General features: G+C 43.6%; 2 protein-coding genes across 5 annotated transcripts in view; one reads left to right on the top strand and one right to left on the bottom strand.

The window, feature by feature from the left end:
* The window catches only part of LOC134202572 (zinc finger protein OZF-like), a 35,381-nt gene extending 33,463 nt beyond the window's left edge, over positions 1 to 1,918 (bottom strand). For all 4 annotated transcript variants that reach the window (XM_062677585.1, XM_062677594.1, XM_062677601.1 and 1 more), the window contains exon 1: positions 1,174 to 1,918. In XM_062677585.1, coding sequence (XP_062533569.1) covers positions 1,174 to 1,664 — 491 coding nt within the window. In that variant the 5' untranslated portion in view covers positions 1,665 to 1,918. The remainder of the gene's footprint in view (positions 1 to 1,173) is intronic.
* A 663-nt stretch (positions 1,919 to 2,581) lies between these two features.
* LOC134202605 (transmembrane protein 179) lies at positions 2,582 to 25,889 on the top strand. The gene is made up of 4 exons (XM_062677625.1): positions 2,582 to 2,835; positions 2,916 to 3,059; positions 24,999 to 25,160; positions 25,229 to 25,889. Exons 1-4 carry the CDS (start codon positions 2,726 to 2,728, stop codon positions 25,524 to 25,526), a joined length of 714 nt encoding a protein of 237 aa, XP_062533609.1. The 5' UTR covers positions 2,582 to 2,725; the 3' UTR covers positions 25,527 to 25,889.
* Positions 25,890 to 25,910: the final 21 nt, after the last annotated feature.

Genomic DNA, 25,910 nt, shown 5'->3' on the forward strand with positions numbered 1-25,910 from the left:
TGATTTTCGAATAATTTTCATATCCTGTACTTTCTAAACTTCATACAGACAAATACAGACATTTTGCTGAGATTGATTAGCATTAGCATTTAGCATTTAGCAGTTCGCACAAATTCGTAGGTGGTACAAGCCAAGACTATTGTATGAGACTAGTATCACTTTCATCCGTTACCACAGATATTGATTTGGGACTAATCACTAACTCTTAGATGGAAGCAATGCACTCTCCAATAGTCGAGATCTGTCCTGGCCACGTCCTTGCGAATGCTGAGGAAGGGGAAGGATGGTTTGTTGGACACCTACTTAAGAAAGACGCAGAGAACTCTACGACCTCTCATAGGTGCCACGGGAAGTTTTGGGATTGTGTGGAAGGTTATAACAGTAGGAATTGTTTTGGTATAACGTGAAACACAGAAAGAACTAAGATAGAAATACAAAGTAGGAAAGGGACGAGCCTGGAATTGAACCCACGACCTCCTGCTTATAAGGCAGAAGCGATAGCCACTAGACCACCGAGCTCGTCTAGACATTTTGCTGAGATTGATACACACTTTTAAAAATTGTATCTGGCATCCCTGCCTTAGAAGCGTAAAAAATATGGGTCCTCTGAACACATTAATAATAAAGTTTAAAAAAAATGAGTCCTTTGGGGAAGTTGACCTTAAATAAAATAAAGAATCGAAGGAGCGAATAAAAACGGTTTGACGGGAAAGGTCGATTGGTTGATTTTGTGGCGTTGTAGAATAAATTGAATGTTGAGAACGTCACTAATCATTAATAATAACTGTGGAGGGAGTGTAGTACAATTGCTTTCTATGAACTTGTTTCGCAAAATTTGAGCTTTGGACAAACTGTGTAATGTACCAGTTACCATAGGTTCAGCTAACACCAGTTCTCCGGAGTAATGGCCATTTTCAAAATAAATTAAAAAGGACATTGCTCCGGAATGGTAAAATTGGAAATAGAAAATTAGTTCTTCCAAATGTCACGCATTCATAGCATGTTGGCCAATAGTTTACTTTGGATCATATAAACGAATATTCTTGATATGAAACTGAATGTAATATACAAAATGTTAGATTATGGAGTGAAATTTTAACTTTTCTATAGAATTGTATTAATCTAAACACAATATTTAACTTCTAGATCAAAACGCAATTGCAATCTACTTACCCTTTGTTCTCCGGTGAATCATCCACTACCTCTTCCTGCTTCGAATTTCGTTTAGTCTCTTTGGATTTCTTCGCCGGTGGCGTATCTTCCTCTGCTTCAGCTTTGTCCTCCGTCACCGTTTTTGATGGTTCATCTTCCTGCTGTTCCTCCACTTCTTCGATCGTCAGCTCCTTCAGTTCCTGACTGGAGCTCATCATCGTTCGGAACTTCTCGTCCGTCCGGTGGCACTTTTCAAACAACTCGTGGAACCTATCCAACGTCTCCCGACAGCCGTCGCATATCTTCGTCGGAAGACAATCCTCGGCCAGGATGTCAATCTGCAGATATTTGGCGATCCGTTCGCGCAATCGATCGGCCGCTCGCTTGCCGTACACCGCAGTCAAATTCTCTCCTAGGGCTCCGCATATCCGGCACAGTGCCTGGAAGTCGATCTCCACCATTTTCAGGCTGTCCGGTTGGCCGTCCGAAGTCAGACGGCAAATGTCCATCATACTCTGCGGCTGATCCTTTGAAGCTTGATTCCACTATTATGGCAAAAAACAGCTACAATTTTTCTCACGCACCCAGGCGATTCATGATGCAACGGCTTATTGGTGATGATATAAACTGTTTCCAATAGTTTTGGATTTATGGCAACGGTTTGTAGTCTCGAAATTTCACAAAAAAATATTCACATTCACGATACACTTTTGTTTAGTTTTGTGAGTTTTGCATTTTTTGCCTTTTTCTTCTGGTCGTGTTTTGTCTTCTTTTGCGCAAATGAGGAAGAAGAGGGAAAAATGTCAAAAGCGTCGAAACATCAGTGTTGCCATATCAGAGAAAAATATCATAAGAAAACCTTTTATTTTGTTTCGCGAAAATTTTACTCATTTCCAGTCAAGGAATCACTCAAAGAGATTTTCAAAAAAAATAATATTTTGGAATTCCGACGAAAATGTGGAAAAAAAATTTCAACAGATGAAAAAGAAAACCAGGAATTAAATTTCTTCGATATTTTTGTGCGAAAAATTTGTTTATAGATTTTCTGAGATGTTTCAAATCACTCAGAGACTGAGTGAAACTGTATTGCCGTCTCTTTTTTTCTCATGGAAATCTTACTCAATTTTCGTAAAAAGTGGAACTACTCAAATTTTGAGTAACTTTTCCGTGGGAAAAAAGAGACGGCACTCAGTCTCTGAGTGATTTGAAACGGGTGTGTATACATATAATTGTTTTTGGTAGTAATATTACAATAAATAATATTATTTTTCTATAATATTTTTTATTTGGGACCCGTGGCGTTCACCCAAAAAATGGTAAGACAAAACTACTCAGCCAATGGGTAGATTCAGATTTTCGTGTATGAACTGCTTTTGACGTTTTAAAACTTTTGGTTATGCTTCCGGCCCAGTGTGCACTTCAATTTATAAACAATAAACAAAACAAACTGTCAACAAAAGCGATAGCAAATTTTTGCATTCCGTCGGAAAAGTTTTTCGTGTTTCCGATTAAAAATTTGTGATTGTTCTGCTCGCGAAAAGCAGTGCCACTCGAAATCGCACCCCATGTCACAATGGCCCTGTCCAATGTGCTCATCCTAAGCCAGGTGGCTGGCCATGTCATCGGACTGATCCTGTCGCTGTGCATGTTCATACCGCTGTCGGTTCACGTTCACTCTTTCAAGTAAGTCGCAATTTTATGATTCATTCTCGTAACTAGCACGGGATGATATTTAGTTAATTGGTAATTTATCCCGTTTTTAGTGGCCACTGTTTGCTGTTTGCTTCCGGAACATGGCAGGAGAAGGACGGATTGTTCGATGTTAGGTGGCCTTCCGATGGCTATTGCAACTACCCGATCCTGGTGGGAGTGGCACTGTTTGTCGTTGCCGGATTGCAGATTTATCGGTGAGTTTAGTGATTGGGGGTTTTATAACTACAGAACCATTATGAGAATGACTTGATGTAGCATCGATGCCACTCTCTGCTGGACCTAACTTGTTGCATTTCAAATGCCACGAAGCAATATGTAATTATTTTTACACTTGTTTTTCCTTGCCCTGAAAATAAGGTCTATACCTACAGGATCACGTAAAACTGAATGAATAAAATTACAAAAATTGTTCGCAAAAACCTGTTATAGTGGATCACTTTTGTATTTTTGGTCAAGCAAGGATCTTTTTGTCATTATGATTTGCAAGTCTGCTTGATATCCATGTCGATATCGAATAAGTGATAGATATCTGGATGAACTTGACAAATATTTTTCAATGACAAAGAGTGGGCTTTACGCATTCTTGTAAAATATACTCAGACTATGAGCTGTATTACATCAAATATATTATATTAACAATATGGTTCACTTCGAGTTTTCCCATACAACGAAATGGCGAACAATTTGCCGGTGATAACAACATCATCTAGCGAGCAAAGAGGAATCTAAACATGTTTTTTCCTAGCTTGTGCTGGAAAACCCTCCTGCCATCTTCCGGTGAGTAGTCATACAGTTGTTCGATGACATTTTACAGTGTGGGGATGTCCATACATTTTTCAATAAATCGATTACCGGAATATCGACTTTGTTAAATGCAAACACTACTGTAAATATTTCGATGAAGCAGTGCAAAGCAGACAAACTACACCTTTGCTTCAATCGTTCAAACTGTGAAAGCCGTTCCGCAAACATTAAAATGATTGTTTCACTGTAAACATTTCTATCATTTTCTTCAGCAAGAAATTTGATTAATTCTTTCTGAATATTATCGATATTATTCCAATGCATCATTCTTCTTCCTCTTCGGTGTCCTAAATTCCTACTGGAACTTAACACCTGCGTTTCAACTTATTATGAATTGAAAACTTTCCGCTGCCCACCATTGATTGAATGAATATGTATCTTGAGTGGAAAGCCATGAAGATGACACTCATCCGGTTGCGTTTTGTTATGTTGCGCTTATCATAATGAGTATGATTATTTTGTTACATTTAGACATGGAAAGTGAATTGAACAAGTCGCTTGGATTAAATGCGTCCAAACACCTTCGCTCAACTCACTTGAACGGACAGTAAGTTGAACATGTTCAACTCTTGGCCAGTAAATTGCATTGAACTAAGTTGTTCAATTCACTTGCCCTTTCAAAACGTAGCATTACGGTGAGATATTTCGGCTAAACTTAATTACGCCCATTTTATTGTGCTTTCTCGATTTCGTATCCAATATCAGATATTTTTTGGGATTTAATAGAATATTTTTCGATACTTTCGCAAGAAAAACTAGTTGAACGTACCCGACCTTGGTCGGGATTATACTACAGTCGCTCTCCACATCTCGATATTGAAGGGACCATCGAGATAGAGAGATCGAGGAATGGAAGTAAAATTTATATGCGTACTAGATTTGGAGAAATAACCATTAGAAACTATTATTGCTCTTAGCATTGAAACATTTCTCGCTTAACTTTTCAAAGGACCTAAGTAACATTTTTCACGAATTAATTTGAGTACTGCAATGAAAAGCTTTCATGTTTTTCTGTTGATTGCGGTATTCAAATTAATTCATGAAAAATGTTACTTAGGTCCTTTGAAAAGTTAAGCGAGATTTCATTTCGTCGTTGAATACAATGACATTTGTCTTCAGCGACTGTTTCCCCGATAGACCTTTTGTACATGTGTTTCACTCATACATAAATAATACTGTCAAAACTTGCATTTGACAATAGAAAATTCAGCTAAAAGCTCTATTTTTTTATATCGGTGCACTCACACAAACAATCGATATTAATTATCAAAATCTGGTAACCCTTTATAACTTTCGCCTTGTCGCCGAGTCTGGCGCTGAGTGCTCGGCGCGGAAACCCAAAGGTGGGAATAAAATTTTGGGATTTATGCGCAATATTTTCACCAGAATTCATTACCGAATGAACAAAAACCGTGGACGTTCTGTCAAAAGCACACAAATAGAAATATGCATATTCAGTGCCGCCGTTGTTTTGATGCGGTGAGTGCTAAATGATTTACCTTGATTGATACATTCAAAATTTAGTTCACTTTTCATTTTATAGTCGCATTATTGCAGCAATCACTTTCAATAACATTTAATTATTAGGTCACAACCGAGGCCAAGCCAAATACCACCAACAGAACACGCAATCACAAAACCAGGGTAGTTTTGTAAAAGATTTTCAAAAGTTTGGATTTTTAGTCAGAAAAGGGATGAATCTTATGAAAACTAAATTGTCCCACTATCCAGAATAGTGAACTAATAAACGAAAATTATACTCCAAATGCTTTTTTTCTGAACGCCTCTTATTTGCATGATTCTTGGTACAACCATCAGACTTTGAAGTGATCGATGAGCTTCACTTTCATTCATCTATCTAAAGGAAAAAAATCTAGATCAACAATGATCAGAACCGTAATTTCAAAAAGCTTTACCAATGATTAAGCTCCGCTGATATTGGTAAAACTCAATAAAACAAATGTGTTCCTTACTTTCAAAACCAAAAAAATCATCCCATCATTCCAAGAAAATATATAACCTAAAAATTTCCTACACCAACCCGGGGATACAACTCAGCCACCTCCTGGTCTTGACATGCTCATCTCATAAGTAGGTAAAATATTTTGATCATATCATCCTTGAAAATGTGATAAAAATCGTCAGGTTTTCAAAAATCCTCAAGTCTTGAATGTCGGAATTCCATCGTTTTTCGAGCTCAAACAATCATTTTGTAAACTCTTATGCATCTATATATCTGTAAATCATAAATCTATAAATCTCTACGAATTTTGTTAATTTACATTTAAATTCAAAAAGTGTAACAAAACATAAGTAAATTGATCAGGGTCCCTTCCTTGCTGTTAAAAATACCAGTGAGTTTAACCATTGCCTAGCGGTAATGTTTGCCAGCCAAATGTTGAATTTAATAAATTCGGCTCCGTAAGTGTGTGTGTATAACGATCGTCATATGTTGGGCAGTTTAATTATAACGTGTATCGCACTTTTTGGACGCGAGTTGGCGCCACATGTGGGGTCGCCAGAATTTCGTGAGAGTGAATCATATTGTTAATATATTATGCATCTCGAGATAAAATAGAATACTGCGGCTTCCTGCTAGTTACTTGTCAGGTAATTGCAACGGTCACTAAACACAACAGTGTCAATGAAAATCTCCCCCACTGTATGCACTTGCTATGATAAACACTCTCCATGTACTCAGTGACTCCGGTTGCCTCTCACTAATGTCGTTTTCGGTTTTAGACCTGGGTCAGGTCCGACCCCGACTCCGAATAACCGAACGAAAAACGAATCGGGATCGAGTCAGTATGATGGTGTTAGTGAGATCTCAAGCCCTATCATCTGTTTTGTTTTCAATTCGCACTGCCAGCTGATCAGCAGAAATGAAAATATTTTATCAGATTTTATACAGATTTTATCTTTTGAATTTTGTTATTAGTGTTATTTTGTTTCTTATTATATAAATTGAATGGGAAGTCAGATTTTTCTTCTGTTAATTGTTGCATTTGAAAAATGACAGTTATTTCATAAAAAAATTTATGTGATAACAAGCTTGTGATGAATGACGACAGAAATATGGATTGCCGTGAAGGAATTTTGGCGCTCCGGAACAATGCCGGTAATTATTCCAATCCGTGTTTCCCGATAAACTGTTATACTGGTTCTAAGTGGCGTTCTGGATAACAGTGATTGTGTTACATTTGAATTATCAATTAGGGCATTAAAATGTAATAGAACAAGAAAATATGGAAACACTTTGTAAAAATCCAATAGAAAAATTATTGAGATTTGGGGCCTTTTATTTTAAAACAAAGAATCAAATCGCACAAGAGTTGACTAACATTTTTGTATTTTCCTCCCAAGAGGGATCCTTTGGGATAAACCGCGATTTCGCCAAAACTGCAACAGCCAAGTATACAAGAAAGGCAAATATTTTTCTCTACATAATTTTCCACTACATAACAGGAGATTCAACATAATAAATATCAACGGGGTAAAATATGTCTTTGTCGGTTTTTAACGAATTACAACTAAAAATCCTTCTTCGATTCTAAAATTATTCTCAATTCGTATAAAACGGTTCCTAAATTTACATTTGAATTTATTTTCTGGCCAAGTATGATCTGGAGTGTTACTAGGTAGCAAATATACCCTCTGCAAGGTGAATACTTAATAAAACTATTGTAAATAATCAGAAAAACGTATCATTTGTTGATGGCAATATAGTTATCACTGCCTTATAAAGGGTTAATACATTATGTTTATATTCTTCAAATCCGTAACCTTAAACAAATTATTCACAGAGCTGCAATAATGAATAAAATAATGGTATGAACATTTTAGTATAAATAATAATCCAATACTCCAGTACGCTATTTTCCCATTGAGAGAGCAATTATACCCAAAGCATATAATCGAATACACAACGTAATAGTGAATAAATAGCAGCCACAGCTACCTTCTCGTCATTGCATTTATCAATCACATTTTCATCAAAATTTTTAACCATCATTTTGTTTATAACGGAGCTACCGTCTGAAGTAATCAGCAAAAATATGTCGGTATCTGAATCCATTCCACCATCAGAGAAACTTGAAGACAACACACAAAATAATCCATTTTTACGTGCAAGACAGCAACAAAATCGATAAATTCAACAAATGAAACAAAAACGATTAAAAGTCAAATACCCATCCGCACCCTTCCGTGTCTTTTACATTTTCTTTCTCCTTTAGCGTAAACATAAACATCAGTTTGACAGTTTGTGTTTGAATATATTGGTGAACCTAGGTTCGATCTCGATAAATCGGCAGAGCGAACCTCATTTGTTTTGAGTCGGATCTGGTGCGGATCGCGATCCAACCTGAACGAATAACCGAACGTTTTGACAGCTGTTAGAGCGGATCCGGTGCAGAACTAGGTTCGACCCAGCAATAACCGAAAACGACATAATACAATCGAGTACTGCTGTCATTTGGCGAAAAGCACGTGGTTTTGTTCTGAGAGGGAAAATTTTCCCTATCTTTTAACCCGGCGGCTATCTTGACGTTTACCTTCGCAGTCGAGCCTGCAAGTGTATGACCGCCGCAGCATTCTAGAAAAAGATAAGCGCGACAATAGTATATTTGCTAAAAGTGTTGAAGTCAAATGAGCAAACAGCAACATGGTGTGAGAACAAAAGAGCGAGTAGGTGCAATGCTAGAATAATGTAAACTTCCACAGCAACCTTGTATAGCTCTCCAACTGCTTCAGCGTGCTTCAAGTTCGATATTGTGCACCTGCATGTTCCCGCCGAATACAGTTCAACTAGCTATATCAAATTTATTATACATTTCCACAAAAATATGCGGGCAGCAGGGACTATGTCCAAGGGCTTGACGATCCCTCCCAGACCATCTGCGAGTTGTGGTGCTTGCCTAGGATGTGGTGGGGTTCGACAGTGGGCCCTGTTAAACCTCTATAATGTATCCGTAAGTAGGCCCCACCAAAGCGACCGTGTGCCGCTCAAAGCGCACAAGCCCAAGTCCTGGTGTTAGGTGGGACGCTAAACAGCCCTGACACGACGGCCCTCCGACGAGACAGGAGGTTTGCGCTGGCCCAATAAGCCGCCTAGAAAACCAATCATTACGAACAATATAAGAGATAATGCGACTCGATATAATCGGCAAAGACCTAGGCGACGAATACAGGATCACGATTGGAAGCTTGGAACATGGATTTGCAAGTCGCTAGGTTTCGCAGGTTGCGACAGGATGATCTACGATGAATTACATCCCCGCAACTTCGACGTCGTGGCGCTGCAGGAGATTTGCTGGACAGGACAGAAAGTGTGGAAAAGCGGGCATCGAGCGGCTACCTTCTACCAAAGCTGTGGCACCACCAACGAGCTGGGAACCGGCTTCATAGTGCTGGGTAAGATGCGCCAACGCGTGATTGGGTGGCAGCCAATCAACGCAAGGATGTGCAAGCTGAGGATTAAAGGCCGTTTCTTCAACTATAGCATCATCAACGTGCACTGCCCACACGAAGGGAGACCCGACGACGAGAAAGAAGCGTTCTACGCACAGCTTGAGCAGACATACGATGGATGCCCACTGCGGGACGTTAAAATCGTCATCGGTGACATGAACGCACAGGTAGGAAGGGGGGAAATGTATAGACCGGTCATCGGACCGGATAGTCTGCACACCGTATCGAATGACAACGGCCAACGATGCATAAACTTCGCAGCCTCCCGCGGAATGGTAGTCCGAAGCACCTTCTTTCCCCGCAAAAATATCCACAAGGCCACATGGAGATCACCTAACCAAGAAACGGAAAACCAAATCGACCACGTTCTAATCGACGGTAAATTCTTCTCCGACATCACGAACGTCCGCACTTACCGCAGTGCAAATATTGAATCCGACCACTACCTCGTTGCAGTATGCCTGCGCTCAAAACTCTCGACGGTGTACAACACGCGTCGAAGTCGGACGCCGCGGCTTAACATTGGGCGGCTACAAGACGGTAGACTAGCCCAAGAATACGCGCAGCAGCTGGAAGTGGCACTTCCAACGGAAGAGCAGCTAGGCGCAGCGTCTCTTGAAGATGGCTGGAGAGATATTCGATCCGCCATTGGTAGCACCGCAACCGCTGCACTTGGCATGGTGCCACGGATCAGAGAAACGACTGGTATGACGGCGAATGTGAGCAGTTAGTGGAAGAGAAGAATGCAGCATGGGCGAGATTGCTGCAACACCGCACGAGGGCGAACGAGGCACGATATAAACAGGCGCGGAACAGACAAAACTCGATTTTCCGGAGGAAAAAGCGCCAGCAGGAAGATCAAGACCGTGAAGAAACGGAGCAACTGTACCGCGCTAATAACACACGAAAGTTCTATGAGAAGTTAAACCGTTCACGTAAGGGCCACGTGCCACAGCCTGATATGTGTAAGGACATAAACGGGAACCTTCTTACGAACGAGCGTGAGGTGATCCGAAGGTGGCGGCAGCACTACGAAGAACACCTGAATGGCGATGTGGCAGACGAAGATGGCGGTATGGTGATGGACCTGGGAGAACGCGCGCAGGACATAATTCTACCGGCTCCGGATCTCCAGGAAATCCAGGAGGAGATTGGCCGGCTGAAGAACAACAAAGCCCCTGGGGTTGACCAACTACCTGGAGAGCTATTTAAACACGGTGGTGAGTCACTGGCTAGAGCGCTGCACTGGGTCATTACCAAGATTTGGGAGGAGGAAGTTTTGCCGCAGGAGTGGATGGAAGGTGTCGTGTGTCCCATCTACAAAAAAGGCGATAAGCTGGATTGTAGCAACTACCGCGCAATCACATTGGGAAAGATCCATTGATTACGTAACGCGAAAATAGCATTTTATACTCCGCTCACTCCCATGTCACACTTTTTGTATGAAATCTCTGCTCCTGGCGCGATAGATATCACAGACAAATTCTGGCTATTTTGTTGAATTACACGTTTCACTGATGCTCTCTGAGAAGCCTAATTAGCATGCTAAGGATTCGCAACCTCGATTAGAATCAACTCCCATCTATCGGAACGACAATTCAATATGCATTGTCTATGGAGTCAAAGCTCCTGAGTGTATCATCCAGTCATATGGTCTCCCCCCTCGCCAGGGCCCAATGACGAAGCGCCACAATCAGAATAATGTTAAATTCAACCTCGCCATATCAACTCTCATACAAACCTGAAAAGGCCTGTGCACGGTTAGCCCCTATTCAAACCAGCTCAAACCATCGGAAGACACCCAGAATATGAAACATATTCGACTGAGCGTGGCGGAGCAAAATAATTTTTGAGCCACCCTAAATATTAGTTTGCTGCTGCCGGTCCCGGTGTTTACATTCGCTCCGCGATCCGTTTTTACTGTTTTTTTACGGTCAAAAATAGCAGTTTTTATTAAGTTTTCGATTCAAACAAGTGACTGATTTCAAAAAGTGATGTTTAATTTGCATTCTATCAACATTTCGGGCTGCTCATGTGCGGAGAAGTGTGTGAAAACTTGATTTTTTCAATGCCCTTTGAGAAGAAGTGAAGTGCAGTGATAAGCCCACAAAATCGCGAACGGCAATTAAATTGGCACGGAACTACTGATTTATGCTATAATTCGTGCCGAAATGCATAGGATTCTTTGAAGAAACATGTTCATTTTCACGGGAAGTAAATAAATATGCTACGAGCAGGTTAGTAATTTGAATATCAAACTTTTGTTCGGTGCTGTTCGATGCATTCGAATGTTGGTGGGAGAGGAGTGCGGGAGGTACGGTATTGACCTGTGGAAGGTCCGGTGCCATATTGACTGCCATCGTGGTACTCTTCCAACTATGTCCTTAAACATAATCGATTAAGTTTGCAAAAAACATCAAGCATCCCTATTTTTTTCTTGATGACATTTTGAAGTGTGTGTAAAACGATCGTCATATTTTGGGTAGTTCGATTTACGTGTGTATCGATCCTTTTGGACGCGAGTTGGCGCCACATGTGGTGTCGCCAAAATTTCGTGAGAGTGAATCATATTGTTAATATAGTATATTTGATTACATGATGAGTGTCTTAATGTCGTACCAACAGCACATAAAAAATATATTCGTCCGACTACTTTTAATCAGAGACCTTTAGATCTATTCAGTATTCCAAATGGATCGACTTGTTTTTACGTAGAATGATGTCCTTAGATAAGATATGGGATCATTCCAAAGTATCACGTCACCGTCACGAAAAGCACGCATGCAGTCCTCCGAATACGTTCAATACTCGTCCACCAAGTTTCTTAATGAGTACTAGGCTCGGTTGAGATTTTCCCGATTGCGCGATCGGCTCTGAACACGGCCATATAAGTGCGCCCGTGTCAACCCGCGCAGGGACCTCACTGCTTGCAAAGATAATCCATGGATCATAAGCGAATATTTACGATGGGTGGAGATAACGGTTTAGAGAGGGGATCCTATAGAATAGAAAAATAGAAGGGCCCTCCTTAGCCGTGCGGTAAGACGCGCGGCTACAAAGCAAGACCATGCTGTGGGTGGCTGGGTTCGATTCCCGGTACCGGTATAGGCAATTTTCGGATTGAAAAAGAGCCGCCTCGCAGCTTAGTGTTCATTAAGCACTTCCACAGTTATTAACTGCGAGGTTTCTAAGCCAAGTTACCATTTTGTATTCGTATATCATGAGGCAAACACGATGATACCTTTTATGCCCAGGGAAGTCGAGACAATTTCCAATCCAAAATTGCCTAGACCGGCACCGGGAATCGAACCCAGCCACCCTCAGCATGGTCTTGCTTTGTAGCCGCGCGTCTTACCGCACGGCTAAAGAGGGCCCCATGGTTAATAACTGTGGAAGTACTTAATGAACACTAAGCTGCGAGGCGGCTCTGTCCCAGTGTGGGGATGTAATGCCAATAAGAAGAAGAAGAATCCTATAGAAGAAGCAGGGACAACTGCAGTTACAGGAGCAACGGCCAGGGCAAAACGAATTGGAAAAGCCTCCACCAAAGCCGAAAATAGTGGCCGCGAAGAGATTGGTGGAGGAGCTCCACAATTTCGTGGATGCCCAGTGTTATCACCACAATTGGCTCAGAGTGCCTACCAATACTATTGTGTGTAACGAGTTGAAAGTAGCGTACCTGTTTGGGAGTTGCCCACTTATATCGTTTGTATCTGAATTTGGGAAGAGGAGAAAGAAAGATGAAGTAGACAAAATCTATTGTAATGTAAAAAGTAAAAAACGGATTATTCAGAAAGTGAAAGTTATTGCTACTATTTTCGGTGAATTAAGAAATTATTAGAAGTGAGGAGGTAAATTCTTGCGTATACTGAACTCTATATTTGGAACAAAGTAAGGAAGATTAAGTGCTTACAGTTAAATTTAATAAAATAATAAAATTGTATTTAAGGTTTCCAGTGCTAGAATTGTCCGCGAAGATTAAGACCTGGAATAGAAAAGAATAATTATTCATGGTTGTTAACTGTAAGTAAATAATAAGGCAAATGAAATGTCAAGAACTAATAATATAAATGTGCACAGGAACGGATTAATATTAGCAAAGGACAGAGGAAGTTTGCTGGAAAGAGGTTCGCTTTACGGAAACGGTTGTTGTGCGAAAGGGGAGTGTAGAACCAAACGTTGTAAGTAGGGTAAAATACGAAACTTAGTTGCGAAATAATAATAAATATAAACGTATAGTTTTAGCTGCTACCGAAAAATAGGACAGCTCAAAAACTGGTTTGAATCTGAACAAACTAAAAAACGTTTGCACCTGCGTCGAATTTACCCTTGTCTTGACCTCACTGAAACTCCGTGTGCAGGATGCGATGAATTGTCCACGGAGAATGAGCAGATGATTGGTTGCGATGGATGTCAGCTATGGTTTCACCTCCGCTGTGCGGGAATATCGGCTGAAGAAGCGGAGAAGATAAAAAAGTGGTTCTGCGCTGATGAAATCTGTCAGCAAGCCAAGAAGAAGAAAAGAAACGTTACCAAGAGAAGCGGTGACGAATCGGACCGTTCCAGTATCAAATCCGATGCTGCGCTCACTCTGGAGCAAAAGCTGAAAGCAATGGATGAGACCCAAAAGCGGATGGAGCAGGAGCTGGAAGCGGAGATGGCGCTGAAAAGGAAAGATCTGGAGATCAAGAGAGTGATTGGAAGAAGGCGTATGATGCTGGAGTAGCAAATGCGTGAAGAGGAAGAAGAACAGGAGAGACTGCTGCAGGAGGAAGTTCTGCGAGAGCCAGAGCAGAGAGTTGTCAGAGCAAAACTTGATGCATATCAAGAAGTCATTGGTCAACGAATCTGGAATAGACACTACCAGTGATGAGGGCGCCGACAGCGATTCTGATGGAAACGATACATCTAGCGAAGAGTCTGATATTACGCCGATCGGAGGAAGAAAGGTGTTTGGTAGCAAAGCTAAATGCAGCTCTGATAATTCGAGCCAAAACGGGCAAGGGCGTTCACAACATGGACCGACAAAAATTCAGTTAGCCGCGAGAAGTGGTATTTGCAAGAAACTCCCCACTTTCTCTGGCAAGCCGGAAGAATGGCCGTTATTTTACGGTTCATACCAGGCATCAAATGAAGCTTGTGGTTACACTGACATCGAGAATCTTTGTTCGCCTGCAAGAATGCCTAAAGGGTCTGGCTCTTGACATGGTCCGAGGCCAACTACTCCTACCAAAATCCGTCCCTAAGGTTATAATAAAGCTGCGACAGCTGTACGGCCGACCGGAACAACTTCTACAGAGTCACCTAGAAAGGGTTCGTAGCCTGGAACCGCCGAAAGTAGGCAAGTTAGCTAGTTTTATTCCATTCAGGACGGCTGTCGAGCAGTTGTGTGAACACCTGAAAGCAGCGAATCTCAAGCAACACTTGGTGAATCCGTTGCTTGTTCAAGATCTTGTAGATAAATTGCCAGACAACGACAAACGTGAATGGGTGCGCTTCAAGCGTGGGAAGAAGAAAGTGACACTCCGGACTTTCACGGATTTCGTATCTGAAATCGTGCGAAGCGAATGTCGGTCTGGAATACAAACCAGCGAACAAACCTTCTGGTGATGTTCGTTCGGGAGACGGGAACAGCAAAACTAAGGCAGCATTGCTACATCACAGCGAAGGAGAGAGTCCGCCGAAAAGTTCGTCAACTGGCGACGGAGGATTGAGAAGCTTGAAGCCGTGTCGAGTATGCAATCGTACGGATCACCGGCTGCGGTACTGCCAAGATTTTAAAAATCTTACGTATGCGGATCGGATGAAAGTAGTGGAGCAATGGAAGCTTTGCCGGTTGTGCTTGAATGAGCATGGTGTAGCACAATGTAGATTCAAACTACGCTGTAATATTGGAGAATGTCGTCAGGCGCATAACTCTCTCTTGCATCCAATGGACGGAGCGGTAGGGACTACCGCGCACATTCGGACGAACAATATAACAATGTTCCGAATGATTCCGGTGCGACTGCACTGCGGAGAAAAGTCGATCACCGTTCTAGCTTTTCTTGATGAAGGCGCATCGGTGACACTTCTTGAACGGAAACTTGCAGATCGATTGGGAGTAGTCGGTGTTCAGTGGACGGCTGATATTGAGCGAGTTGAAAGAGATTCATCGAGAACGAATGTATGGGTGTCGGCTGTTGGAGCGGAGACCAAGGTGCTATTGACTACGGTGCATACGGTCAACAAGCTTATGCTGCCGGCACAGGCGCTGGATGCCAAACCACTTAGTTGCCAGTACAGCCACCTCCGAAGATTGCCAATTTCCTCATACAACGGGCGACCAGAGATGCTCATCGGGTTGAACAATCTACATTCCTTTGCTCCGCTTGAAGCCAAGATTGGAACAGTCATGGAACCGATAGCTGTGCGGTGTACGGAGACTGTCCGGGTGGACAGTGTACGGACCGAAACTGTAGCAGCAGTTGAAGGATATGTTAACCTTCACCAAGGTATAACAAATGAAATCACTACGCAGTCGAAGAGTCGGTGGTAGCAGTACAGTTGGAGTCCGTAGAAGACAAGAGAGCTCGCCAAATTCATACCACTAGAGCATACCACTAAGCGGATTGGAGATCGAGTCAAAACCGGTCTACTATGGAAGACCGACTGTCCGTCATTTCTAGACAGTTATCCGATGGCGTTACGCCGGCTGAAGCAGTTAGAGAAGAAGCTGGAGAAGAATCCGGACTTGCATCGGAACGTACGCAAACAGATCACCGAGTATCAGGAGAAAGGCTACACACATCTGGCTACGCCCGAAGAACTTGTTGAAACAGACCCAGAAAAGGTATGGTATCTTCCATTAAACGTTGTCTTAAATCCCAAAAGCCGGGTAAGGTGCGCCTCGTGTGGGACGCTGCAGCAGCCGTCCAAGGCATGTCTCTTAATGCTCAGTTGTTAAAAGGGCCCGATATGCTAGTTCCACTAGTAGCTGTTACAGCAGGATTTCGAGAACATCGAGTTGCCATAGGTGGTGATCTGCGCGAAATGTACCATCAAATCAAAATTATTGCTCGAGATAGGCAGTTCCAGCGCTTCCTCTTTCGAGACAACTCCAAAGAAGCTCCTCGTGTGTACGTCATGGATGTTGCAACATTTGGATCGACTAGCTCTCCCTGCTCGGCGCAATACGTTAAGAACTGCAATGCTAAGGAATTCGCCGTACAGTTTCCAGAAGCTGCGACTGCAATTATTAAGCATCACTACGTGGACGATTACTTTGACAGCGTCGATACCGTTGAAGAAGCCATTAGCCGAGCGAAAGATGTACGATTCGTTCACCAAAAGGGAGGTTTCGAGAACAGGAGCTGGATTTCGAATTCGGTGGAAGTACTTCACAGTCTGGGCGAGCAGAAACAGGTCTCGGCAGTCGATTTCATCGATGATAAAACAACGCTGCAAGAACGAGTGCTAGGAATGATTTGGGACCCAGCTAACGACGAGTTTTCCTTTTCTACAAAACACCGAGAACAACATTTGCCTTACTTTAGCGGTGAACAGCGGCCGACGAAGCGTGCAGTGCTTAGTTGTGTTATGGGATTTTTTGATCCACTAGGTCTGCTCGCTCCTTTCACGATTCAGGGTAAAATCATTGTACAACACTTATGGCGTGGGGGCTGCGAATGGGACGAGTTTATCGACGACGAATGTTGGATAATGTGGAAGTCTTGGATTAATCTGCTTCCGAACGTAGAAAACATTCGTATACCACGCTGCTATCTTGGAAGTTTTCTATCGTCGGAGATTGCATCTGTTGAACCGTTGGCACGGCAAATGCTGGGTAAAGCGTACCATTGGTACTTCGCGTACCTGAAGGAATAAAATAGACCCCATCTCGCGGTCCTTAGCCTCTTACCCAGCAATTCCTATCCCTGCCTCCCCGCGGTGCTGGCCGGGATGCAACCTTAGGGAAGATCGGGTAACCTACCCGGTGGGAACTATGGTCGTATGCTGACAGGGAAGGAGGGGTTTGCTCCTCTCCGGAGGTGCAAATCTTATTGAGCGTCTGTTCTCCATGTCAGGATCGGCTCACAACAGCGTCTGTTCTCCATGTTAGGGGCGGCTGATCATCGTCCGAGTGCCAGCGAGGGACTCTAAGTGAAACTGTGCACCATGGTCCACCGGAAATAAGGAGGAATGGTCCTCCGGAAATTTAGGGGGTTTGGTGTCAGGCCCTGCAAGTCAGCCTTTAAAAAATCATAAGCAACGAACAATCAACAAGAGAGTACGGACCGGAACCATCGGCGAAGACCACTGCGACGAAAAGGGACTAGCGATTGGAAACTCGGTTCGTGGAACTGCAAATCTCTCAACTTCATCGGGAGCTCAAGGACCATGGATTCGGTATCGTAGCACTGCAGGAGGTTCGTTGGAAGGGGTCAATGGTGCGAACGTTTAGAGGCAATCATACCATCTACCAGAGCTGCGGCAACACACACGAGCTGGGAACAGCTTTCATAGTGATGGGCGACATGCAAAGGCGCGTGATCGGGTGGTGGCCGATCAATGAAAGAATGTGCAGGTTGAGGATCAAAGGCCGGTTCTTCAACTTCAGCATAATCAACGTCCATAGCTCACATTCCGGAAGCACTGATGATGATAAGGACGCATTCTACGCGCAGCTGGAACGTGAGTACGACAGCTGCCCAAGCCACGACGTCAAAATCATCATAGAAGATTTGAACGCTCAGGTTGGCCAAGAGGAGGAGTTTAGACCGACTATTGGAAAGTTCAGCGCTCACCGGCTGACGAACGAAAACGGCCTACGACTAATTGATTTCACCGCCTCCAAGAATATGGCCATTCGCAGCACCTACTTCCAACACAGCCTTCCGTATCGGTACACCTGGAGATCACCACTGCAGACAGAATCACAAATCGACCACGTTCTGATTGATGGACGGCACTTCTCCGACATTATCGACGTCAGGACATATCGTGGCGCTAACATCGACTCTGACCACTATCTGGTGATGGTTAAACTGCGCCCAAAACTATCCGTCATCAACAATGTTCGGTACCGACGACCGCCGCGGTACGACCTAGAGCGACTGAAGCAACCTGATGTCGCCACTGCATACGCGCAGCATCTCGAGGCAGCGTTGCCGGAAGAGGGTGAGCTCGATGGGCCCCTCTTGAGGACTGCTGGAATACAGTCAAAGCAGCCATTAACGACGCAGCGGAGAACAACGTCAGGTATATGGCACGAAGTCGACGGAACGATTAATTCGACGAAGAGTGCGGACATATTCTGAAGAAGAAAGACGCAGCGCGGGCGGTCGCGCTGCAGCAAGGTACCCGGTAGAATGTGGAACATTATAGACGGAAGCGGAGACAGCAGACCCGCCTTTTTCAGAAGAAGAAACGCCGCCTGGAAGAAGCGGAGTGCAAGGAGATGGAACAGCTGTGCCGTTCTCAAGATACACGTAAGTTCTATCGGAAGCTCAACGCATCCCGCAAAGGTTTCGTGCCGCGAGCCGAAATGTGCCGAGATAAGGATGGAAGCATCTTGAAGGACGAACGTGTGGTAATCGAAAGGTGGAAGCAGCACTACGAGGAACATTTGAATAGTGCTGAGAGTACAGGCAGTGAAAGTCAAGGCAGCGGAGGAGATGACTACGTCAGTTCAGCGGACCAGTCCCCATCTTGAGGAAAGTTAAGGGTGCCATTCAACAGCTAAAGACCAATAAAGCAGCTGGTAAGGATGGTATCGGAGCTGAGCTCATCAAGATCGGCCCGGAAAAGCTGGCCACTCAGAATCTGGAAAACCGAACAGCTACCGGAGGAGTGGAAGGAAGGGGTTATATGCCCCATCTACAAGAAAGGCGACAAACTGGAGTGTGAGAACTATCGAGCGATCGCCATCCTTAATGCCGCCTACAAAGTGATATCCCAGATCATCTTCCGTCGTCTGTCACCATTAGTGAACGAGTTCGTGGGAAGTTATCAAGCCGGCTTCGTTGACGGCCGCTCGACAACGGACCAGAACTTTACTGTACGGCAAATCCTTCAAAAATGCCGTGAATACCAGGTCCCAACGCACCATCTGTTCATTGATTTCAAGGTGGCATACGACAGTATAGACCACGTAGAGCTATGGAAAATTATGGACGAAAGCAGCTTCCCTGGGAAGCTTACCAGACTGATCAAAGCAACGGTGGATGGTGTGCAAAACTGTGTGGATATTTCGGGCGAACACTCCAGTTCGTTCGAATCGCGCCGGGGACTAAGACAAGGTGATGGACTTTCGTTCTTGTTGTTCAACATTGCACTAGAATGTGTCATGCGGAGAGCCGGGTGTAACAGCCGGGGAACGATTTTCAACAGATCCAGTCAATTTATTTGTTTCGCGGATGACATGGACATTGTTGGCCGAACATTTGCAAAGGTGGCAGAACTGTACACCCGCCTGAAACGTGAGGCAACAAAAGTTGTACTGGTGGTGAATGCTCCAAAGACAAAGTACATGCTTGTGGGCGGAACCGAGCGCAACAGCCCGCCTGGGAAGCAGTGTTACGATAGACGGAGATACCTTCGAGGTGGTCGAGGAATTCGTTTACGTCGGATCCTTGATAACGGCTGACAACAACGTTAGTCGTGAAATACGAAGGCGCATCATCTGTGGAAGTCGGGACTACTACGGGCTCCAAACCGCACCAAATGTGTCATGTACAAGACGCTAATAAGATCGGTTGTCCTCTACGGACATGAAACATGGACAATGCTCGAAGAGGACTTGCAAGCACTCGGAGTATTCGAGAGACGGGTGCTTAGGACCATCTTTGGCGGTGTGCAAGAAGACGGTGTGTGGCGGCGAAGAATGAACCATGAGCTCGCCCAACTCTACGGCGAACCCAGTATCCAGAAGGTAGCTAAAGCCGGAAGGGTACGATGGGCAGGACATGTTGCAAGAATGCCGGACAGCAACCCTGCAAAGATGGTGTTCGCTTCCGATCCGGCAGGTACGAGACGGCGTGGAGCGCAGCGAGCGAGATGGGCAGACCAGGTGCAAAACGACTTGGCGAGCGTGGGGCGTATCCGAGGATGGAGAGATGCGGCCTCGAACCGTGCATTGTGGCGTCAAATTGTTGATTCAGTGTTATCTGTTTAGATGTTAACTAAATAAATGAAATGAATCTGTTAAAGTGCACATTTTCACTGACGTCAGTGAACATGCGTATGGTTGTGTGGCTTACTTGAGAGTAGTTGTTGGTGGATATATCCGGTGTACATTGGCCATGTCCCGGTAAAAAGTAGCACCGCTGAAACGACAATCGGTTGCCCTTTTAGAACTATTGGCGTTCGTTCTGGTAGCTCGGATGAGTCGGGCGGTGCTTCACATTCTTTGAAAATCAACTGAAGTGTGCTATGGACAGATTCACGAATAGTATGGAACTGAATTCGAACCGACCAACATCAATACAAACAGTTCGTTGCGTTTCGGTTCGGTGAAATATTTGGATTGGTGATAGGTTCCAACCAAGCAGAACCAGGCAGATGTGTTGGCGAAGAGGTATCGAAGTGTCTTAGACAGTGATGAAGAATGATTCAGGGGTTCCTTCTTTTACCGATCTGAAGATCAATGGCCTATGGCGCTAGACGGACAGATAGAGCAGACAAACGAGGAAGCTATGAGCTACGTGTCCCTTCACGATGTCATCTATGTTGACAGGTGTTTGTGGTGGATGAAGTTTCAAAGAGTGACTGCATACGTTATCAGATTCATTGACAACTGCAAGCGCAAGGTGGCGGGAGCTCAATTACTTACTGTGAAGGCTACAAAAATCAGCAACGTGTGATCCTAGTGCATCTGCCATCCGTCCAATGTTCGTTGAAAAGGGAAGAGTTCCGAAGAACAGAAATCATTCTATGGAAACAAGCGCAAAGCGAAGGATTTCCAGTTGAAATAATTGTGTTATCCAAGAACCTAAAACAGAAGACCAGGGAATTAATGGAAACTGTAAAGAAGACTAGCTGCCTTTATAAGTTGACGCCGACACTAGACGCGGAGGGTGTGCTTCGAATGGGCGGTAGAATGGAATTGTCGGAAGAAATGGCGTTCGATAAGAAGTTTCCAATAATACTACACCCAGGTATTTTTTTACACGGTTTGGTTTTAGTCGTTTAAGACCTTCAGTGTCAACGAAGCAATGAGTTAACCCCACGAAAAAATTCACAAAAAAAAAAAAAATTCAGGGGGTATTTAAAAAGCTGTGAAAGTTTCGGTTTACCGGGAAATTAATGAATTCCAACCGTGTAAAAAAAAACCTGGGTGTACCACGAAAAAATGCAACAACGGAAAAGGTGATCCAGTTCTACCATGAGAAGTACGGTCACGCTAACTGAGAGACTGTGACGAATGAGCTTCGTCAAAGATGATTTAGCTGCAAGCGAGGTGTTCCCAGAGAGATTTTTTCTGACAATGCGACAATGCGACATGTTTCAAAGGTGCAGACAATGAAATGAAGAGAATTTTTGGCGAATGTGCAGAGAAAGTAATAAATGCAACGACAGCATGGCATTTCAATCCGCCAGCTGCACCGCATACGGGCCATATTTGGGAACGGATAGTAAGATCCGTGAAAGAAGCGATGAAAGCACTAAATAATGGGTGAACGTTGTCGGACGAAGTCTTGTAGACAACCCTAGTAGAAGCAGAAGATATGATCAACACGCGACCGTTGACGTACGTGCCGCAGGATGCAAACGAGGAAGCGATCACACCGAACCACTTCCTTCGGGGATCAATCACGTGTGCGGACTTGGTGGTTGATGAGAGCGCTGGAACAGCACTCGCACTGCGCAATGCCTACAAGCGTTCGCAACACCTGGCGAACCAAATATGGAAAAGATGGTTGAAAGAATATCTTCCGACAATCAACAGACGGACCAAGTGGTATGAGAAGAAAAAACCGTTACAAGTGAACGACCTGGTGTCCTTTTTGGACGGTAACAATAGAAAGAATTGGATCAGAGGTGTCGTAGAAGGGACGAGTGAGACAAGCAGTTGTACGTACAGCTCGAGGAGTGTACCGGCGTGCGGTAGCCCAATTAGCGGTGTTGGAGGTATAAAGGTAAATCCTTAGAATCTCAAGAACTACAGGACGTTACGGGCTGGGGCATGTTAACACCGCAATTGGCTCAGAGTGCCTACCAATACTATCGCGTGTGACGAAGATGCAAGCAGCGTACCTGTTTGGGAGTTGCCCACTTATATCGTTTGTTGCTGAAACTGGAAAGAGGAGAAAAAAAATGAAGTAGATAGAATCTATTGTAATGTAAAAAGTAAAAAAACAGACTATTCAGAAAGTGAAAGTTATTGCTACTATTTTCGGTGAATTAAGAAGTTATTAGAAGTGAGGAAGTAAATTCTTGCGTATAATGAACTCTATATTTGGAACAAATTAAGGAAGATTAAGTGCAGTTAAATTTAATAAAATAATAAATTGTATTTAAGGTTTCCAGTGCTAGAATTGTCCGCGAAGATTAAGACCTGGAATAGAAAAGAATAATTATTCATGGTTGTTAACTGTAAGTAAATAATAAGGCAAATGAAATGTCAAGAACTAATAATATAAATGTTCACAGGAACGGATTAATATTAGCAAAAGGACAGAGGAAGTTTGCTGGAAAGAGGTTCGCTCTACGGAAACGGTTGTTGTGCGAAAGGGGAGTGTAGAACCAAACGTTGTAAGTAGGGTAAAATACGAAACTTAGTTGCGAAATAATAATAAATATTAACGTACAGTTTTAGCTGCTACCGAAAAAAAGGGCCGCTCAAAAAACTGGTTTGAATCCGAACACCCAGCCTACAAGAGGGCGATCGCAGGCCAGTAGTAGTGAAGATAATTCATTGTGAAACCGCACAGCAACTGTTATGGCAGTCTACAGCAGAAACGATGTGCGATGTCGCGATAATAGCAGAGCCGTAACGCCGTTCCCCCTGATAACGACAACTGGGTGACATATAGAACAGGTTTGGCTGCGATACAAGTCATGGGCAAATTTCCTATTTAAGAAGTAGTGGAGAATCCATGCGAAGGCTTCGTGATTGCCAAAATCAACGGCATCTTCATATGCAGCTGCTATGCACCTCCAAGGTGGACCGTGGAGCAGTTCAGAAGATATTGGATCAGTTAACCGACCAGGTGATCAGATGAAGGCCGGTAGTCATAGGAGGTGACTTCAATGCCTGGGCTGTGGAATGGGATGGGGTAGTCGAGTGACCAACACAAGAGAATATATCCTGCAGGAAGCTCTAGCAAAGCTAGATGTACGATAGTGTAATGAAGTCTCGGTGAGCACATTTCGGAGAGATGGGAGGAGTCTATCATCGACATCACGTTCTGTAGTACTTCGTTGACGGCAAGTATGGACTGGAGAGTTAGCGAGGAGTACACTCACAGCGACCACCAGGCGATTCGCTATCGTATTGGCCAACGAAACCGTGGTGTAACACGAAGCAGGATAACCAGTGAACGGAGGTAGAAAACGAAAGCCTTCAACAAAGACCCATTCGTTGAGGACTATTCCGACCGGACAGCATTACCGAGATCATTGATGCGGCCGAGCTAACAAGAAGGATGGTAAGGGCTTGCGACGCTACAATGCCACGAAAACTAGAACCGAGAAGCAATCAACGTCCAGCTTACTGGCTCGGAGGCGGGCACAGAGGGCAAGGACGGCACCAGAGAGAGAGGACCACCTCGACGCTGGGGGAAGTCAGGAGGATTCGAGCCAGGAATTTTGGTGCATGACCGTCGAGGGATCGAGACTACGTTGCAGTGGAGCAGTGGATCAGCCAGCAAGTCGGCGAACTAGCATAAGCTAGGGGCCGGAATTTTAGAAGAAGTGCAAGAGCGCGTTCATGATATCTGTCGATTAGTGGCCATCAGTATGAGATGATTCTTTTCAGCACTAATCTTTTGTCCATTTAGTAGTGTAGAGCTAGTAGAAAAACCCCGATGAATCCACCTAGCGGTGATGGTGCCTTTCTCGTGCATTATATAAAATAGTATTTTGGCCATAACTTTTGAGCCCATAGATCGATCTGGCCAATTTTCATTAGGGAGAGTATTCTGCGTCGAATGCAACTTGTTGCAAGTAAATCAGTTAAATATAAGTGAATGAAAAATGAGTGACAATTTTTTACTCAATTTTTCTATGAAAAAGTGGTATTTTGGCCATAACTTCTGAGCCCACAGTCCGATCTGACCAATTTTCAATAAGAAACAATGGTAGAGTATCCTGCGTCGAATTCAACTTGTTGCGAGTAAATTGGTTAAGGATAAGTGCCTGAAAAATGAGTGACATTTTTTTGGGTTGGTGCACACACACACACACACACACACACACACACACACATACACACAGACATCACCTCAATTCGTCGAGCTGAGGCGATCGGTATATAACACTATGGGTCTCCGGGCCTTCTATAAAAAGTTTGTTTTTGGAGCGATCATATAGCCTTTACCGTATACTTAGTATACCAGAAAGGCAAAAACTTGACAAACTAAACAAACTGAAATTCGCATCACTAACCTTCCTACTTTAGATCTTTATTAACACATCCTAGATCTTACATCAAAGATTAGGAATAATTGATCAGTTTCGTGGCTGTGAGCCACAGAATTCAATTCTGGTGTTATGCACAAGCCGAATGAAAAAAAGCATGAAAATGCTTTGGTACGGACGGCATGGAACTCTCACAACAGCAAACAGTTGTGCGGAAGAACTTTTTTTTTCAATATTTTTCCCAAGCCTGCCTAAACTATTAAGAATTTAATTAAGTTGGCGTTTTGTATATTTCACAGGTTGGCCATTCTGGTGTATCGTGAACTGGAAAGTTCCTTTCTGGCGCTGTTCTTCGACGTGGTCTTCAGCATCACTTTGTGCACCATGACGATCGTGGCTGCAATCATCATTACCCTCGGATTCATGTCATGGTGTGGTGAAATGACCGAACGATTCCCCTCGTAAGTAATCACGCATTTCAGTATTTAAATAGGATTCAGTTTTAGTTAACGATCTAACTATTTCGCAGGTGTGAGATAGCCGACGGACAGAACATCACCAACGTCGAGCTGAACATTTCGACCTCGGGCTTCTACATCGAAATGGGCACGGCACAGTTCGGAGCTTGGGCATCGTTCGCCACGTGGGTTGGACTGTCGGTGTTTGCCCTGCTGAAGCTGATCAACAACCACCAGCTGAGAAACATGAAGGTTTCGATGTACATCGAGCGCCAGCGGCTGTTCAACGAAGACGTGTACCGAGGAACGACTTCGGAACTGCCGAGCGCCAATATGGCTGGTTCTCCTGGTGAAAACCAGAACGATTGAACATGTTTGATGTGACGTAGCCCTGCACGATCTAATCAATTAAACTATTGACATTATCATACTTAGGGGAAGGTGAACAGCAGTATGGACAACAATTCTATTGTGATTTTCAAACGAATGATTTGCGGCAACCGTGGTCGATTCTATTTTAAAAACTAAATAATGTTAGTTTCTGCGCGGCAATTTTGTTTTGCATTCCCATATTGCATCAAACCGTTTAATCGATCTGTTTACAACTGTGTTATTGTATTAATTTAAGTGCTGTAGCTTAAAGCTCGAATGAGATTGAAGGACAGGATCATTCAATATTTCGGCAGTGAAATAAACGAAAATGTATTCGCATTATTTAATGCATTATGGAAAGCTCCTCATCCCCATTTTTTT

Source organism: Armigeres subalbatus, chromosome 1 (genome assembly GCF_024139115.2).
Source record: "Armigeres subalbatus isolate Guangzhou_Male chromosome 1, GZ_Asu_2, whole genome shotgun sequence".
In the NCBI taxonomy this organism is placed as follows: domain Eukaryota; kingdom Metazoa; phylum Arthropoda; class Insecta; order Diptera; family Culicidae; genus Armigeres; species Armigeres subalbatus.